Source organism: Magallana gigas, chromosome 3, assembly GCF_963853765.1.
Source record: "Magallana gigas chromosome 3, xbMagGiga1.1, whole genome shotgun sequence".
Classification (NCBI taxonomy): Eukaryota; Metazoa; Mollusca; class Bivalvia; order Ostreida; family Ostreidae; genus Magallana; species Magallana gigas.
This window is the reverse complement of record NC_088855.1, coordinates 59,959,027-59,976,584: the sequence shown is the minus strand read 5'-3', so window position 1 is coordinate 59,976,584 and position 17,558 is coordinate 59,959,027. Positions and strand designations below refer to the sequence as shown.

The 17,558-nt window shown below is 31.3% G+C and overlaps 2 protein-coding genes and 2 long non-coding RNA genes across 4 annotated transcripts; 1 reads left to right on the top strand and 3 right to left on the bottom strand.

The window, feature by feature from the left end:
- Nucleotides 1-239: 239 nt before the first annotated feature.
- On the top strand, nucleotides 240-4,600 carry LOC117684582 (putative nuclease HARBI1). The gene is made up of 6 exons (XM_034457297.2): nucleotides 240-646; nucleotides 2,567-2,717; nucleotides 2,846-3,026; nucleotides 3,213-3,302; nucleotides 3,395-3,559; nucleotides 4,017-4,600. The coding sequence occupies exons 1-6, from the start codon at nucleotides 413-415 to the stop codon at nucleotides 4,243-4,245; spliced, it is 1,050 nt and encodes a 349-aa protein (XP_034313188.2). The 5' UTR covers nucleotides 240-412; the 3' UTR covers nucleotides 4,246-4,600.
- Nucleotides 4,601-4,769: 169 nt separating this feature from the next.
- LOC136273481 (myb-related transcription factor, partner of profilin-like) lies at nucleotides 4,770-9,163 on the bottom strand. Its single transcript, XM_066077921.1, has 10 exons — nucleotides 8,776-9,163; nucleotides 8,388-8,483; nucleotides 8,100-8,166; nucleotides 7,205-7,286; nucleotides 7,006-7,050; nucleotides 6,648-6,698; nucleotides 6,345-6,404; nucleotides 5,886-5,942; nucleotides 4,941-5,018; nucleotides 4,770-4,816 (listed from the first exon to the last, which is right to left on the bottom strand). Exons 1-10 carry the CDS (start codon nucleotides 8,934-8,936, stop codon nucleotides 4,770-4,772), a joined length of 744 nt encoding a protein of 247 aa, XP_065933993.1. The 5' UTR covers nucleotides 8,937-9,163.
- A 1,953-nt stretch (nucleotides 9,164-11,116) lies between these two features.
- On the bottom strand, nucleotides 11,117-12,666 carry LOC109618395 (uncharacterized). The gene is made up of 3 exons (XR_010711635.1): nucleotides 12,498-12,666; nucleotides 12,344-12,405; nucleotides 11,117-12,226 (listed from the first exon to the last, which is right to left on the bottom strand). It is a non-coding gene; the product is annotated as an uncharacterized lncRNA (long non-coding RNA).
- A 1,942-nt stretch (nucleotides 12,667-14,608) lies between these two features.
- On the bottom strand, nucleotides 14,609-15,661 carry LOC136273420 (uncharacterized). The gene is made up of 3 exons (XR_010711634.1): nucleotides 15,437-15,661; nucleotides 15,005-15,054; nucleotides 14,609-14,800 (listed from the first exon to the last, which is right to left on the bottom strand). It is a non-coding gene; the product is annotated as an uncharacterized lncRNA (long non-coding RNA).
- Between the last annotated feature and the right edge of the window lie 1,897 nt (nucleotides 15,662-17,558).

Sequence of the window (17,558 nt, the reverse complement as noted above, 5' to 3'; positions counted from 1 at the left end):
CCTTGAACTGCTAGTATTACATTATGGTCACTATGATATTTATGTGTACCTAGGTGCTGCGCACTAAATAGTGTTAATGATAATTTACAGAATGAACTTTGTGAATCTTGTAGCGCTGCGTAGTATTCCTAAATGATGTTATAAAACCAGGATGGTGAATAATACGGACATAATAATATCTAAATTGAGAGTTTAAAAACAAGTGTCTTATTTGGCGATTCTGTGTCTGCAACGATAGCTCTGGCGACCGTTTCACTAACGTATCGTAGATCGTAAACGTAGACGTAAACGTGAACGTAGCACGTAAGTGCGTTTCACTAAGAGTTGCGAGTTGCGAGTTACGATGGAAGTTGCTCTTAAGTCTACGAGCAGTCAGGGGCACTCTTAAATTGATTTACGTGCACGTAAACAAATGAAAATGGCCGCCGTGTTTTTATTAGGCCTAGCAGACGACGAACAGAGACAACTAATAAGAAGAGAACGTGTTTTTCGAGACAGAACAAACCCCTTAGACTTTTTGAATGACACGGAGGTGATCGAGCGGTATCGTCTACCACGGGAATTTCTTTTCCGCCTCATAGATATTGTCAGGGAGGACATTGAGCCGGACACTCACAGGAGCCATGCACTGTCAGCTTGCACACAGGTGAATAAATTTACCGAAGACCGAGTCCGACTATGTTTATTTAGAGTTATCTGCCGTTATATATTTCATTTAATGAATGGTACATGTAAACACGAAGGAAAAATACAACATGCAGTCAGAGAAACGTTTTCGTACTAACTGCTATGATACAGAGACATTACTCACCAAATATCTTTAAAATTTTAATTTGTTCAACCTTTTTTTTTAATTAAACATTGATATAATATAAGATGTAAGCGTAGACCAGTACTCAGTATGCACATTATGAAAACCATGCAGAGGTGATAAAATGTACTATTTTAATTTCGTTCACACCAAGACACATCGATCTATATGTAATATTAAACTTTAAAAGTCTCAATTATAACTTATTAGTTGAACAATAGGCCCATGGGCCACATCGCTCACCTGAGAAATAATACGCATGATAAAATCAGCTGTATGGAGTCATGATACAAAATATCAAGACTGCCTGGTATAATACATGTAGATCCTGTATGTTTCCCCCTGAATATTCTTATATTTATAATCTAGTCCCTTTTCTAACCTGATGATATAGGCCCTATAGTCATAATACATTCAGCATTGCAGTTCTCAAAAAGACCCTAAACAATTGTTTATATACGGGATGTAAACCTACATCAAACTCTGAACCCCTTGTGAGGCCCAATAATCGTCCAGAGGCCAATGTTTAAACAATTTTAAAGAATCAGCAATATGTAAAAATGCTTGCATATAAGTAAAAGCATATATGATGACATTTCAGTTTTTGTGAATAATTAAAATGCTTTCCTTTGAACAACTGGATCCCCAATGTGACCCCACCCTACTCCTAAAAATCTTGATTTGAACAAATTTAAAATCCACACTATCTGAAGTTGCTTTCACTAAATTTATAGCTTTTCTATGCAAATATTTTTAAAAAAAAATTAGGATAGCCACGAACATCGAGCGCCCTCTTAACTCAATTTTATAAATTTTCAGAATGATAGTCAACACCTTACTTCAATGTATGTTTGATTAAAGAAAGTTAATAATGGAGGACAGACGTGCCAATAAACTAGACATTAATCTAAGCAGGAAATGATGACAAGACGAGCATACATGTGTTTATTTTGTTTCATAATGTAGAGTTTAGGCTTAACCTGACATTCTCAGACCAGTCAGAGTACGTGTAGTTGCAATATAAATTTCTTTTTAATAAGAATAAAATCTTATAATTTAAGCTGAAAATTTCGAATTTTAGTTTTATATCTCCACAAGGAAAATGGTCCAGACGGTATTGCCTGCAATTTACTTAAAGAAAAATCAGTTCTAACAGATTACTCGAATATAGTGGGTTTTAATCCATGTACAAATGTATCTCTAAATTTGGCACCTAATTATCTCTCCTTGTAAAAGGGTGCGGTCCTTATTGTCCTAAATTTGAATCCCCTTAGCCCAATGATGCTTTATGCCAAGTTTGGCTGAAATTGGCCTGGTGGTTCTCGAGAAGATGTTGAAATTGTGAAAAGTTTACAGACGGACGACAGACAAAATATGATCAGAAATTCTCACTTGAGCTTTCAGCTCAGGTGAGCTAAAAAGTCAGAGAGAGAGAGAGAGAGAGAGAGAGAGAGAGAGAGAGAGAGAGAGAGAGAGAGATGCACCTGCAGACAGAGATTATAGTCAAATAAAACAATCGTTGATCAATGTAAAACAGCAAGACCATATCTCTCTCTCTCTCTCTCTCTCTCTCTCTCTCTCTCTCTCTCTCTCTCTCTCTCTCTCTCTCTCTCTCTCGTAATACAAATGCAATTTGAACATCTAAAGCATTCATACATATTTTTAGCTGCACTTTATTTTATTCTGTAAGAGAAAATTATTCATACATATTTATGCACATATTAAGCAATGAGAAATTTAATTCATTTTTCAAAGGTTCTAGTGACCGTGAGGTATCTTGCAAAGGCGTCATTTTTCTCCGAGTGTGGCGATTTACACGGCATTTCTAGGGCCAGTGTTTCCAGAGCTGTTGATGCCGTAACAAAGTCGATTTGTCATAGACTTGACAACATCCACTTCCCAACAGGTATTTTCATAATAATTTAATTTTTTTCATAAATTAATTAATTAACTAATTAAAAGAGTACGAATACCAAAAAATTCTCCAGATTTAGAAATATTTTTCTAATGTAAATTGTTTTTTTTTCTTTCCAGAGGAGGAAGCAAATCGTGTTAAACATGATTTTTACCAAATAGCTGGATTCCCCAATGTCCTTGGTGCCATTGATGGGACTCTCATTCCCATTATGGCACCAAAGGTGAATGAGCCAGAGTATGTGTGTAGAAAGGGATATCACGCTATGAATATCCAAGTTGTTGCAGATGCATGGCTAAGGTTTGTATACAAAATGAATAACTTAATTATGTCTTAGTAACAGCTCTCTCTTTCTTTCTCTCTTTCTTTTTCTCTCTGTCTCTCTCTCTCTCTCTCCATTAATCTACCCTTCAACCAATTAAAACTATTCATTCAACGAGAAAAACATGTAAACCGCTATTAATATGCTTTTTTCATTTTCCATAGATTTACCAATGTTGTGGCCAAATGGCCAGGATCAGTTCATGACGCCTTCATGTTTGAAAATTCATCACTCAAGGCCAAAATTGAAGCTAGGTACATGTACAACAATATTCTTGTTTAAAATTATGTTATTTTAAGATCTTTGTTTTGAATATGCAAATAACCGATTGCATGTTCTTGAATAGAACTGATGGTTGGCTACTGGGGGATTCTGCCTATGGACTGAAAAAGTACATGATGACCCCAAAACTGAACCCCTCGACTCCAGCCGAGGAAAATTACAATGAGGCCCATAGTAAAACACGGGTGGTCGTTGAAAGAGCCTTAGGTGTTTGCAAGTCTCGCTTCAGGTGATCATTTCTTAAAAAGAGAGAAAAACACATGACAAGATCGTGTTTAAACAATTGTGTATTCAACAACACCAACAAAAATAAATACATAACAAATACATACATGTATGTGTACTCTTTCCTAACGTGTATATAACAACCAAATGTAATAAATTCACATATTATAAAGAAATATATCACTTCTACATACAAGTATTTATATATTTGTTAATTGCATTACATGTTATGAATTGGATTTTAATGATTGATAATTAATTTTAGTTGGAATTTAATTTATTAATAACTATTTAATTCAACATTGCACATTGAAATGTTTAAAAAGTTCTTCTCTATAAATTAAACAGTAAATCAACGAGATTTTAGTAAATTACTAGTGAGTAAAGTCTTTACTAATTAAAATTAATTTTTATGTCATTAAGTAAAGTGGAGTTAAATCAGTAATATGTTTTTGCTACAGGTGCCTACATAAGTCAGGCGGCATGTTACTATTTTCCCCTGGCAAATGTGTGCAGATCATTACTGCAGTAATGAAACTTCACAACATGTGCCTTGAGATGAGGTTACCACAAGACCCTGATGTGGATGTTCAGATTCCTGACCAGGTTCTGCTCCCACCCAACCCAGCACGAGTTGACCAGACTGGACAAGCAGTCAGACTACGTCTAATACAGAGATTTGACAATTAAATACTTATTTGGTTGTAATGGCATTTAAAACAATTCATCGTGGTCAACTTTACATATTAATTATTCCTAAGCCTTCACAAACTTACTAAATTTGTAACTGACACTTTGCAAATACAATGTATATATAATCTATTTTTTTTTGGGGGGGGGGGGTTCTAATTAGAATTGTAATCTTTAACTTTATATACATGTACATATCTTACATTGAAGCCAGACAATATAGCCGAGTTTAATTTATCTAGATAATCAATATATTCGCGCTTCACAAAATTAATAACATACCCACCAAATTATATCCCTATGAACATTTTAACATTGCTATTTATTACTTATACATGTATTAACATTTGAGAGAGTCTCTATAATTATAGCTATATTTTGTATGAAAACAATATCAATACCTAAATAGCATGTTTATAATTTCATACACAACAATGCATTTTTAGGTAGGTTAATACCTTTAAGAAATTGATTTATTGATATTTGTAACCCCCTCCCTTTAAAAAATAGCTATTACACTTCTTCTAATGTTCCTTTAGCCAGTCTTCCAGAATAATCAATTTACCCCTTTCTAAATTTACATGTAGTTCTATATTAAACTTTATGAGAACATTTAAGATTCTTTTAATCATGAATAGGCAAAACAGTATAGTTTGTTAAACAATATGAAATTAAAATGAAATTTTGTGATGTACTGTACTTACTGCTTTCTGGAGGGACTCTATTGACTTTCTTTCTGTTGTTACATGTAACACTACCTTCTGTGTAATGTTCTATAAATAGCATGCAATTTAAGAATTAGCATATGCATCAGATATGTGTTTTAGAATGTATATTAGTGTTAATGATTACTGTATAAATTAAGATAATATTTAATAATTTGTATATCTGACCAAATGATTACAGCTAATTTGTAAATCTAGTTATTGCCATTGTTATAAAGGAATTCCATATATATTGAGAGATGTGAATTAATTTGTTTGAATTTCAGATATGAAAGAATTGAGCAAAAAAAAAAAACAACACCAAAACTATACTCTATTAAAATATTTTTTGATGATATTTCTATTGGATTTTTTATTCATTAAGTTCATCATTTTATTCATATAAAGGTGAAATTTATTCCTACGCCAGAGTGTTCAACCAGACGCTCAGCTGTCTCCGTAAGTCTCTCTTGCTAGACGGAGATTAATGGAGACAGCCGAGCGTCTGGTTGAACGAGACTAGATCGAATTGATCCAATTGCTTGGATCCATACGTGTGTTCAATTTTTAGAATAATTTCGATTACTGATACATAGTTTGATGGGATTAATTCAATATTTAAATATGATTCATATGGGGTACTTTTCTAGAAATTCTTCTCGAAATTTTCAAAGCCCGATAATTCATATTATGAAAATGTGCGTAATTCAAATTAATACAGATTAGAAACTACTTGCCACGCAAAATTTTAAAATAAAAAATAATCGATAAAATCAACTCCGTCAGTACTTCAGTACTTTGATTTTACTGTCAACAACACTAATGAACAACCATCATAATCATGGACATGTTCTAGCATAAAAATATAAATGGAATTTGTTTATTATAATAATTAAGTTTTACCTTATACTTCAAATACCACTTAATTTTACTTACTACTGGTAAATGCAGTTGTTGGGGATACAAGTACTGCTGGCTGGCTATCCTCTTCATCTATAAGTATGAATGTGTTGGAATTAAGAACATATGAATATCAAACCAAATTGGTTTAACTTTTTTCAATACTGCATGTCATCTAAAAGAAGAAAAGCAAACAAAAAGTTGAATATTCAAGGAATGAAACAGTTTATGCAATATTGTAAATTTAACTGATCCATTCCAGGTTTCAAAATTGTACAGATTGAGGTAATTAATTCCTTATAAATAAATTTGCTGCTATTTGAAATAGAAAAAAAGTCTATAATCAAATATTTTGAATAAAGAAAATTGATCAGATATTTTGATTTCAAATCAATCTGTATTCAAAGTATCAATTCATTATTTTTTACAAGGTTAATTATTATGCAACAGTACATATACTGCATGTCCAGTACATGATAAAGGAATTGTACTTACTTGAACATGAAGATCTACTGTTACTGGTACATGTAGATGTCTTCTGTGTTTGACAGAAACCTGCATGGATAATTCAGAGATTTAGTACAATCAATCATTCTTTACAATACATTACTAATGAACAATCGCAGTGATGTCAGATGCAAAATAAAAGTGAGGGGGCTAGAATCATCAGAAATCTAGACAAGCAAAAAAAAAGTTTTTGTTTTGATTATGTCTAACAATGCAAAATAAAAAGTGGGGGGGGGGGGGGGGCTAAAACAATGCCTATGAATTGGGCATTCCAGATCCAAAGAAACTTACTGAAGGATGATGGTGCCTCCATCCCCACCTCTGGTTCATTGTCCAGCTCACCTGAAATGTTACATTCTGTCAGATTATCGTCGGAAACCCGGTAAGAGAAGCGAGACAGTCCGTTGGTTTCCGAAGATAATCAGATATAGGTACCTCAATAATTATCAATGTTTCTTTATACATAAATTAATTATGAAGATATTTTATATCCCTGGGAAAAAAGTTGTATAGGTTTGTACATAATCAAATATCTGAAAGCCTTTACCATGAAAATATTTTTAAATACATGTAAATTATTCAAGAATTCAAATCAAATACAAAATTTATTTAATTTGGAATAAGAGTCTTTTTTAAAATATATGTATACCATATCTTCTCTTTGATGATTCTTTCCCGCAGAGAGTACCGGTATCTGAAAAGGAGGATAAGATGGTTGAAAAATAATTGCTATGATAAAGAATCTCAGTATTAAGACCTTATGTTTCTTTTCAGATCTTGCATATCATTCACTTAAAAAAATAATTACAAACTGTACGTAATACATGACTTTATCTATATTTGGTTACCTGTGGACAAACTGGCAGTGTCTAGCGAGTCGAATCCCCCCTCCACACCAGAAATAACATCATTAGATAGGACGGAAATGATCTAAAGATATTGTTTTAAAATTAATAAGTACTACATGCATTCATGTAGCTTTATAAAAAAATAATTTAATTCTGGTTGTAACGCGGCATTTGATTGGATAGAAAAATTAAGTTAAATTTGTATAACCTGGTTTGCACGTCACAAGACACGTCACAATGCACTAACGTCAAAAACGTACTAATCCGCTTGACGTTACGTTTGAATTTTGAACAGATTAATATCTTTTTTAAAAGTAAACGGACTCAATTTGTACAGCAAATTACAGAAAATTAAATTATAAGGAATGAACTCAATATCTACCCAAGTTATACGAGTATAACCTGGGTTGGAGCAATTTACCCTTATTTTATAATCCGCTTCGCGGATTATAAAGCGTAAATTGCCCCAACCCAGGTTATACTCGTATAACTTGGGTAGACATTGAGTTCATTTCTTAAAAATTTTGAGGTTTTACAGAAGTTACTATGACAAACTCCTTAGTTTAAAAAACCATAATTTGCCATAGATTTCCAGTCAATATATCAACTATATTCTATGTCCTTAAAATGAATTTATTGACATGATTTGATGTCAGATAGGATGTGAGGAACAAAAACACACCAATTATTTATCATATCAATTGTCACAAGAAAACATATCTCATTTCCAATGACAAAAATACAATAATGTACTCTTTTATTAAAAATATTCCAATTTTCACAATGGTGTCATTTGATAATGCTTCTTAAATTTCAAGGTATGTATAACAACATACTTTATACCTTGGTTATCAATTGATTAAATTTCAGTTTATTTACATTGTAATTGCTGTACCTTTTGCTCCCAACACTTTAGTTCTGGAGGGGGTGGTCCACCACCTGTCTTTTTGAGGTCCAATTTTCTATTGAATTAATTTTAATCAAATTATCATTCATGCATTTATTTTTTGTTAAAATAGATCAAATCATCTCTCTTTTATTATACTCTGGTCTGATCCATTTTTAAACTGGCGTACTACATATATATATGTAAGTGAACTAATTTTGACCCCCCCCCCCTCCTCATTTCATATCAAAATATTCAATAGCATGTTCATTGCTATAACTTCTATTTTTCTCTTACCTACTGGCCTCCTTCTTTTTAGTGTGGCTTTGGAGATCTTGCCATTTTTTCTTAACATCCTTCAAATTTCTCATACATGTTGAACTGGCGTTGATTCTATATTATCATAAATGGATATTTCAATACTGTGATACATTATATTTATCATATTTTTTAATTTATCATGATCACACCATGTCAATATAAACACTGTTATTATACAAGTAAATTTTAAATGTATACAGCCTCTTAAATGTGGTGTCTGATTTCATGATTATCAAACACAGAGAATATTATATATTTTTTGTAAATAGAAAAAACAGAACTTGAGTAAAATTAATCTTTTTAAATGTGTATACATATGAATATTTCATTATTTACGATGGATGACAAGTACATATAACGTTACCTCTCAGCAATTTCTTCCCAGACTCTCTGTTTTTTCTGGATGGTGAGCGATGGGCTGAATTTCCCTCGAATTACAGCCCATCGCTCGGGATCTGTAACGAGATCCACCAGTAAACTGACGGACGACTCGTTCCAGTTCGCTTTGCGATTTAAATTGTCCATTTCGTGGATCGTGTTGATCGTCTGTCAAAGTTTGTTTACGTCTGCTTCGTGTAGAAGACACCTCCGTTGACTGAAGAGTTCCGCAAAGTTGGACGTAACTCGCAAATCGTAAGTGCTACGTTTACGATATGTTTAGTGAAACGCTCGGATACGTGCACGTCCGGAAATCGTAAGTGTACTCGTACGTTTACGATCTACGAATTGTTAGTGAAACGGTCGCCTGGTACTCTATATTGAGCCATGTATTGTGTATTCTATATATTAACCTTTGTAACCGTGTATGCCACGTATGAATGACTGTATTATGAGTAAGTGATGCCTCATACATAGGTGGGGGACTCCGAGACTCAGTACTCGGAGACTCAAATCCTGCATCCGTACTCTTTGATTGGCAGTTTTTGACGGTTTTGTTACTTTAGTTAGAAATAAAATATAAATCATAATTTTGAACACTAAATGTTCACTCATGATCGTCGTAAATGGGCCGAACTAGTAAGAACTGTCCATCATAAGTAAAATCTTAAATATAACCATGTGAACTGGGGTTGAGTCGATTCTTTGATTTGGGCTGCTTTTAATCGTTGTAAATTTGACTATACGATCACGCTTGTTAATAAATTATTGATGAAAGAAGTACTGGATTTTGTATTTTGAGTAGCATCTCCAGGAGATAACTAAAGTATGAAGGCTTATATTTGGTATATATTCCTTAGAAGAGAAATCTTTCCTCTGACAAAAATTAATGATTTTTCAAATCTTATTTATCATAAGAATTTTAATTATATGCAGAGTTAACAAACAAGCAGGTTTTTACAGCAACATAATATTCTAAAAACAATACAGCTCATATTGCTTTCAATTTTTATTTTAAACCGAGATTAATATTTTTTTCGCGCATGCTCTCCATGTAAGGCGGTTGGGATGTTTTGAGGGGTTCATTTTTCTGCCGAAAAAATAATGCATTTATTGAACCTAAAGAGGTGGAACTCATATTGAGAGATTTATGTAATGACTATGTGGTGTTTTGCGGTGATTTTGTGATACAAAACCACTGAAGTTTAATTTTTTAACAAACTGAAGGTTCCTTTGTCCGGCCAAGGAGCGGTGAGTTTAACTCATACTAATATTCTAATGTCTAACTTACAAAACAAAAACATAAACACAAAGAACAGAGCGCAACGGGATAGTATTTTCCACCAATAAAAAAGAAAGCGGAAGTCTCGAATTATATCAACTAAATGAGATTATCTCATGAAGGAGAATACAGAATAGCTTAATATGCAGACGACACACCAGTTATAATGAATGGTACATTGCAATCATATGACGGCATTCTAATAAGGTTTTCGACTTCGTCGCACAAGTACAGGGTTAAAAACCAATTTTACAAAAACAAAAATGGTTTGTATTGATAACAAAACATTTTCAAAGATTGTATTTCGTCACTCACGCTAAAAACACTTCGTTGGAATAATTTAAATTTTGAGCTTCTATGTATTAAATTTTTTGTTACACTAGATGAAATGGAAGACTTAAATTATTTACCAAAATTATTTAAAATTAGAAAATTGATAAATCAATGAAAGTCAAGAAAATTAATCCTATTGGTCAAATAACGATAATCAAACACTAATAATACCAAAGTTAAACCATCTAATACTAGCATTACCAAACCTCAAACTTGAATACCTAAAAACTCCTAAAAATGATTTTTTTTTTAACTTCTTATAGGTTGTAAAATTCATAAAGCAAAGAAAAGTATTGTCACACAAGGTTATAGTAAGGGAAGGGGGTCTCAAAATGGTAGATTATGGGAATTTCATCACATCTCTCAAAGCTACTTGAATAAAAAGACGTAATAGAACTGACAGAAAATGTGTAAAGCCTGAGAACCTATTTTGAAAATCAGTATCTCTGAAATATGGAGAAATGGTCAAGAGTGTTCGTACAATCTATACACAGTAGTAAATAAATCAATATTTTTCAAAAGATATGCTAATATTTATCTATGTTAGTGATCTACTTAATAAAGACGGAACATTCGTAAGCTTTGGTGCATTTAAACATATTAATCCAAGGACAAATTTTCAAGAGTATGCAGTTTTAAAAACTGCAGTTACGAACAGACTGCATACTCAAGATAAACATTTACCAAACTTACAAAAGACAATATAGACCAATTATCCCTAATCATATTTCGTTTTTTATTAATACATGTCAAGGCTGTAAACCCATGTACAACATACTGTTAAATAAAAGGGAGGAATATGTTCGTTTATATCAAAATGGAGAGAAAAGGGTTACAACTATTGACAAACTTCTTGAAATAAAATGTTTGGAACTACATTAAATACAATACCAAATACTTCATAGAACTTATTCATACAAATGACTAATTTTTTATATAACAAAATTGTTTAATATATAAAAAGCAGAGACTGCAATATGCACCTTTTGTAAAACAGATGAAGAGAGTTTTATCACTTATTTTATGAATGAAATATAGTAAAAGAAATGTGGTGTGTTGTTGAAGGGTGACTTTGACATGGTTTGAAACCTATATTACATTTTATATACAATCAGTTCTTTTTGGAAGATATAAAATTAAAGAAAGTTATAATTTTTCTTAATTTGATAGTTCTTATTGTGAAGCGTAACCCCCTCTCTCTTTCTCTCTCTCTCTGTCTCTCTCTCTCTCTCTCTCTCTCTCTCTCTCTCAGCTTCACTTCATATGGACTGTACAAAATTGTATCATTAAATATTAACAATTGATAGATTATGTAATCTCTCTCTCTCTCTCTCTCTCTCTCTCTCTCTCTCTCTCTCTCTCTCTCTCTCTCTCTGAATCAGCTTCACTTTTTATAACATAAAAGCCTTTCAATAGTCAATATTAGGGTTTTATGCTTCATTTATGGAATTTGGGGACCCTGGATTTGTTTCAAAATCTTCTGATTTATTAACCTCTTCTAGATAGCAAACATTCACAGCATGATATTCATCACGAGGGCGTTCCGGGTAAAGTCGAAGAATATTTGTATTAATAGGGTCAATATTTTTTCGTAAAGACAACACATCGTAGTGACCTGTGATTGATACATGTTGATACTCGTTTACAGATTCCTCAGCTGAAATATTTTCGATAAGACTGTCTGTGTTGTCATCGTTCAAACCAGACGAACCTAATTCGTAATAAACATTATTTGAACTGTCCACTGTCTCCCTGCGAGTGTTTGAATGTCCATTTAGAACTAATCCATCATCATCAGCTTCTATATTGTCCTGTTCAAAAGCTGTAAGAAACATGTCAATTAAAATGTAGCAAGTCAAAAGAACATAATTTCAATTAGATTTAATTAAACTGTGTGATCTTTAAGGTATAATTTTTGTTTTTAAATTGCTGTACTTACAGCATTCTCGTTGGCGGTCTGCGATTTTACATCGAACTGGATATATTCCAGCGATCTCCAGTCTATAAGAAATTGCTTTTTGTTAATTTCCCTCTTTTGTTTATTCTTAAAAATTAAATACAAATCATAAAATGTGAATCAAACAACTATTAACCTTGATTTTAATATCATTAGAAAAGCTACGGTTACTCCAACGCAGAATGATCCAATGAAAACAAATAAATATATTTTCAACCTAGAAAGATCTTTAGTTGTCGCCGTGTTGTCTTCGTTCTTGCTGAAGTTTGTTGAGACTTGAAATACAAAAGCCATACACTTTACTTTCTTTTTTCAAATATTTATGTTTTAATGAGTTTTATATATTTTGTGTCGAGCATCATTACAAAACAATAATAGAGAAATATTACTGTAAATAGTTTGTTTAGAATTAATTATGACATAACCCGACACTCCTCTCTGATGTACTCTTCTGTTTGCATATAAGTGAGAGAAACTGAAAGTCTGAGTTCTTCTTGCACAAAAAATAATAAAGTAAACTAAGTCTTCTGGAACCATACAAATGATTATTAGACCCGAATAGGGCCACAGCTGTTCAGTCGTATTGTATCAGTCATTTAGAGTGGTTATAAATTACAATACCTACAATTTTCAAGAAAGATGATAGTAAGTGCTAGACCAGAATACTTCCTACATATTCTTCTGCCGTTGGTCATCTCCATGCGGCTAGTTTCAATCCCACCCATTCAACATTTTAACAACTTTTCAACAACGACCTTTCAGCAAATACAATCTTCCACTGGGTCGCATGCTGACCGACGTTTTTTATACTAATTGTTAGACTATAACCATGTAATTGTCTACGGACTTTTGGGTTTTTTTTTCGATTACGACAAAGAGTACATGGTGGGTGTGACTTGTCAGCAGAGGATGCTCACTCCTCCATGGCATTTGATCCTACCTCAATTTTTTTTAGAATTCATGTTTCCCTGTTTTTAATTTGTATTTCGTATTTGTAATTTTATGTTTCGTGTGGTCTTCATATCTTTTTAAACATTGTTTAAGTATTCATTTTAATTAAAATCAAAAGGGAATATAAAATTTATATCCTAAATATTCTAATTGTGTCTTTTCTTAAAAAATTGATATATTGTAGTTTTATTAAGTAAAATGTATATACATTGTGCATATTGAAAATGTATTTATTAACCTATATGTTATTTACTAAGATAATCTAAAATGTTAATGATTATTTTTAGAAACATAAAAACAATAGTTGTTTAACTAACACGATAAATCAATAAAAGTTGATGCAATATACAGCTGTCGACTAGTTTTAAACGCAGGTGTTTTTATACATTCTATAAAACGTATAACAGAATATCATACTTTATATCAATGAAAGAAGAAAAAAGATGTTTAAAACATTGCATGTAATTAATATCAAAACATTAAAAGCTTTGACAAAGAGCAAGATTTTAAAAGCAATGTTTAGATATTTTGAATAAAACAGCTTCTCATAGACATTTCGAGTGGCAGTCAATTAAACAACTATTTGTTAACAAAATATATGATTATTACTTATTCTATGGTACAGTTCTTAACATTGACATATTGCACAAAATAATAGACAATGTGTGAATAATAATCTCTATTGTCACACTTTTGATACATTTTATATTACCTGTAACTCTTATACTTTCAGGATCATATTGTAAAAGTGCTTTACCTGTACCAAGTGTTTTTAATATACACTAATGAATTAGTACTTCCTTCTCTTTTCAAAAAAGAATTTAAAATTAGACATCTTTATTTGACACCATTAACAAGAAATTAACCTTTTTAGATATTGTCGAAAATAACAAAATCATTTGAACGATCAAAGAATAAACAAAAATTATCCTTTGCCAAAATCCATTTTAAGTCATTGTTGACGTTTTGCATGATGTACATCAATGAAATTGCCAAGTTCAACTAAAGTATAGGTATATGTTATAAAATTTGGTTATTTTTATATAATAATTACTTGTCAATGTATAAATGCGTGGGGTTTGGCAAATTTAATAATCTCCAAAACATAAATTTACATTACTTGTAAATTCATATCATTTTCTTCAACCATTTACCTTTTGATGAAATAAATATCGAACATTTCTATATACTAGTATCTTTTCAAGTGATCTTGATTACGTGAATATAAAACAATCAAATAATATACATTATATAAATTCAAAGCATATATAACATATCATATAGATATCATACTACCTGAAAAATTGGGAGTTTCAGTCAGATGTTGTACTGATAGTCTCTCTGTGATTACGTTTTTTTCAAGACATCCGAAAACTGGGTCGCAGCGTTGATTTGATGAACAATTACACTTCTCGTTACACTTCTTTCCAAAATATTTAGATGGACAAGTCTTGTTACAGTCGAATCCAAATACTCCTCTTGGACATTCTACACCATTTATCATTAGGAAAGAGAAGGAAAGCTTAGTACTGTTACAATTTCAAATTCCAATGCAAGTTATATTTCGTAATTTTGAATTTAGAAAAATGAATATAATATTTAAAAAATTAACCATTTGATAACTTAAAACAATTTACTTAGTGAAAATAAATGAAAAAATGCAACATAAAGATAAAGTTTGAACAACAATACCAATGCATTTCCCATTTTCTTTGTAAAAATTCACAGCACAGCTTCCATTGCTATAATATATATTAAATTGTTATTAGACAAATCAATCAAATATTCATTTTGGTATGGAATAAGGTTAATAAAAATCCAATAATCCAAAAACTAAGTCATTATGAAACAATCTTAAAAAAAAAACTTGTTTATCTAGAGATGAGAAATCCAAAGCACAATATCTAAGCTTCCGACAATCCATTATCTGACACAATGGTGAGTACAACAAAAAAAGACTTTACTGTTTTTTTTATGTGTTTTTTTTTTTGCATTTTGTATTCATTATTTGAAAACGAACTTTGTAATCTATAAGAAATTTTACAGAATGCTAATATGAATCGCTTGAATGCCTACAAATCAGAAAATAGAATATGAGAGAGAAATGTATTAAAGTCTACAAACCTTTTACATATCAAAAAACAGCACATTTCGATAACGAGGCACACGAAACAAATATTGCAAAAACGGGTCGAATCAGCGATCCCCATGTCTCAGATATTTCCACTAAAATATATAACTTTGGAGTCTTACTTATTTCAAAGCCGTTTTTAATTTAACAGTTTGTATCACAAGGCCATGAACCTTAATGTAATGAAAAAAAGAAAAACCACCAAAAAAGATTAATCTGCTTATGAACCAATTGAAAAATGCCAATCATTCATTGAAATATTATTTTTAACTTTACACAAATTGCATGCATAGGAAATAAACATCAAACTTAGGAAACTAATGAAAGAAGGGAAAACGACCAAAAAATAGATAGATTAATCTGCTTATGAAACAATTGAAATATGTCAATTATTCATTGTAATATTATTTTTAACTTTATACAATATGAATGTGTGGAAAATATTAATATAGTGTTTGACATATAAATCTGATATTAATCTAAATGCCACAATGCTGCTTTCATCATCATGTATCTATGCTAAGGCATTCAACATTTTTATTGAAAACTTTTCGTGAAATCGTTTCCTTCTTCAAAATAAAGAATACGAAGGCTTAAATTTTTATCCAATATGAGCTTAATAGGTGTGGTTTTCTTGTCTTGTATCAATATTGTTTTTTATCAAAAATGTTATTTAGTTAAAAAGTTAATCATTTCGATCATTGAAGGGTCTTGCAAATCGCTGTATCATGATGTGAATTTCTTATGTTGCACTAATTATTTTTGGATGTCTTAGAGAAGAATGTAGGTTCTGTCAGAGCTAACTGAATCTCTTCTTAGATTCATTATTGACATCACCTTCACTAAAACGAGGAAAAGTCGTGTTTTGTACTTTTTGTTGATTTTGATACCTCTAACAGTCGATGGGTTCAAATTGGTTATATTGATTTTGATACCTCTAACAGTCGATGGGTTCAAATTGGTTATATAACATGTTACAACGTCTTAACTAGAAAGTATAGATTTTTTTATCTTCACAAAAAGTTTAAACGTTTTTTCCAAAAAACGGATTAATGGTTGTAGACATTTAATAAAATCAAAAATAATTTTTTTCCAGGATTTTTCTATGATCATGATTGGACTAAAATGAAAGTTTAATCCTGATTTTTTTTTCCATTTTTTATTTCCCTGTGTGGGTGTTTTTTACCTTGTAGATCAAATGTTTTATATGTACTGTAAACAGGGAAAAGGGAAATATCTTATTTCACGTTTTCTATAAAGAAAAAAAAACCGGATACTCCGTGCCAAGCTATACAGTGATATAAAAAAAATGGTCTTAATAAATTATGTAAACTTCAAAAGCGAGTCGCTAGGGTGATTATAAACAAACTTTTTTTACTCATGTACGTCAGAAATGCTTCAACAATTGAATTGGCTGCCTCTTGCAGATTACTTTGTGTACAGAACAATTATTCTTGTTTTTCAAACTTTACCTGATTTTACTTCAAATTATCTGGACATTTTTAAATATGTAAATGGAATAAATACAAGATCCACCAGATTAAGCCAAAGTAATGCATTATACATTCCAAGGGCAAAGACAGAATATTTAAGAAGATCTTTTACAGTTTACGGTGCGCTTTTATGGAATAAAATATCTCTTTATTTAACATGTCGACCACCTTTAGAATCTTTTAAATATGCTTACCCCAGAGACTATTTTCATTTTGCGTTGCAGTGATAGCTTGTATTTTTTTTTTCATCAATGGTTTATATACTGTATGGCTCTATTTTAGGACTTGACATGTAGTTTAAATCAAATATAATGTATATTTATCTAACTCTCAGAAATACATGTGTTGTATGTTCTATCAATTTCTGAATATAGTAGCTGTCTGTAAATTTGTTTTCAGGACCGCAATGTGAACTAGTTTTGTAAGCTGATTGTACTAATCTGTATAAATAAAGGAAATTATCATTGTTATTATTATTAAAGCATTGGTCCAATTTTTTTTCTCAAAACAAAAAATACAAGATACAATCAAATAATCAAAATATATAATGTGTTGTTCTTTAAAAGCCTACTACTGTGTATTTTAAATATCTGAAGCTACACAAATCATATGTTTTGATTTT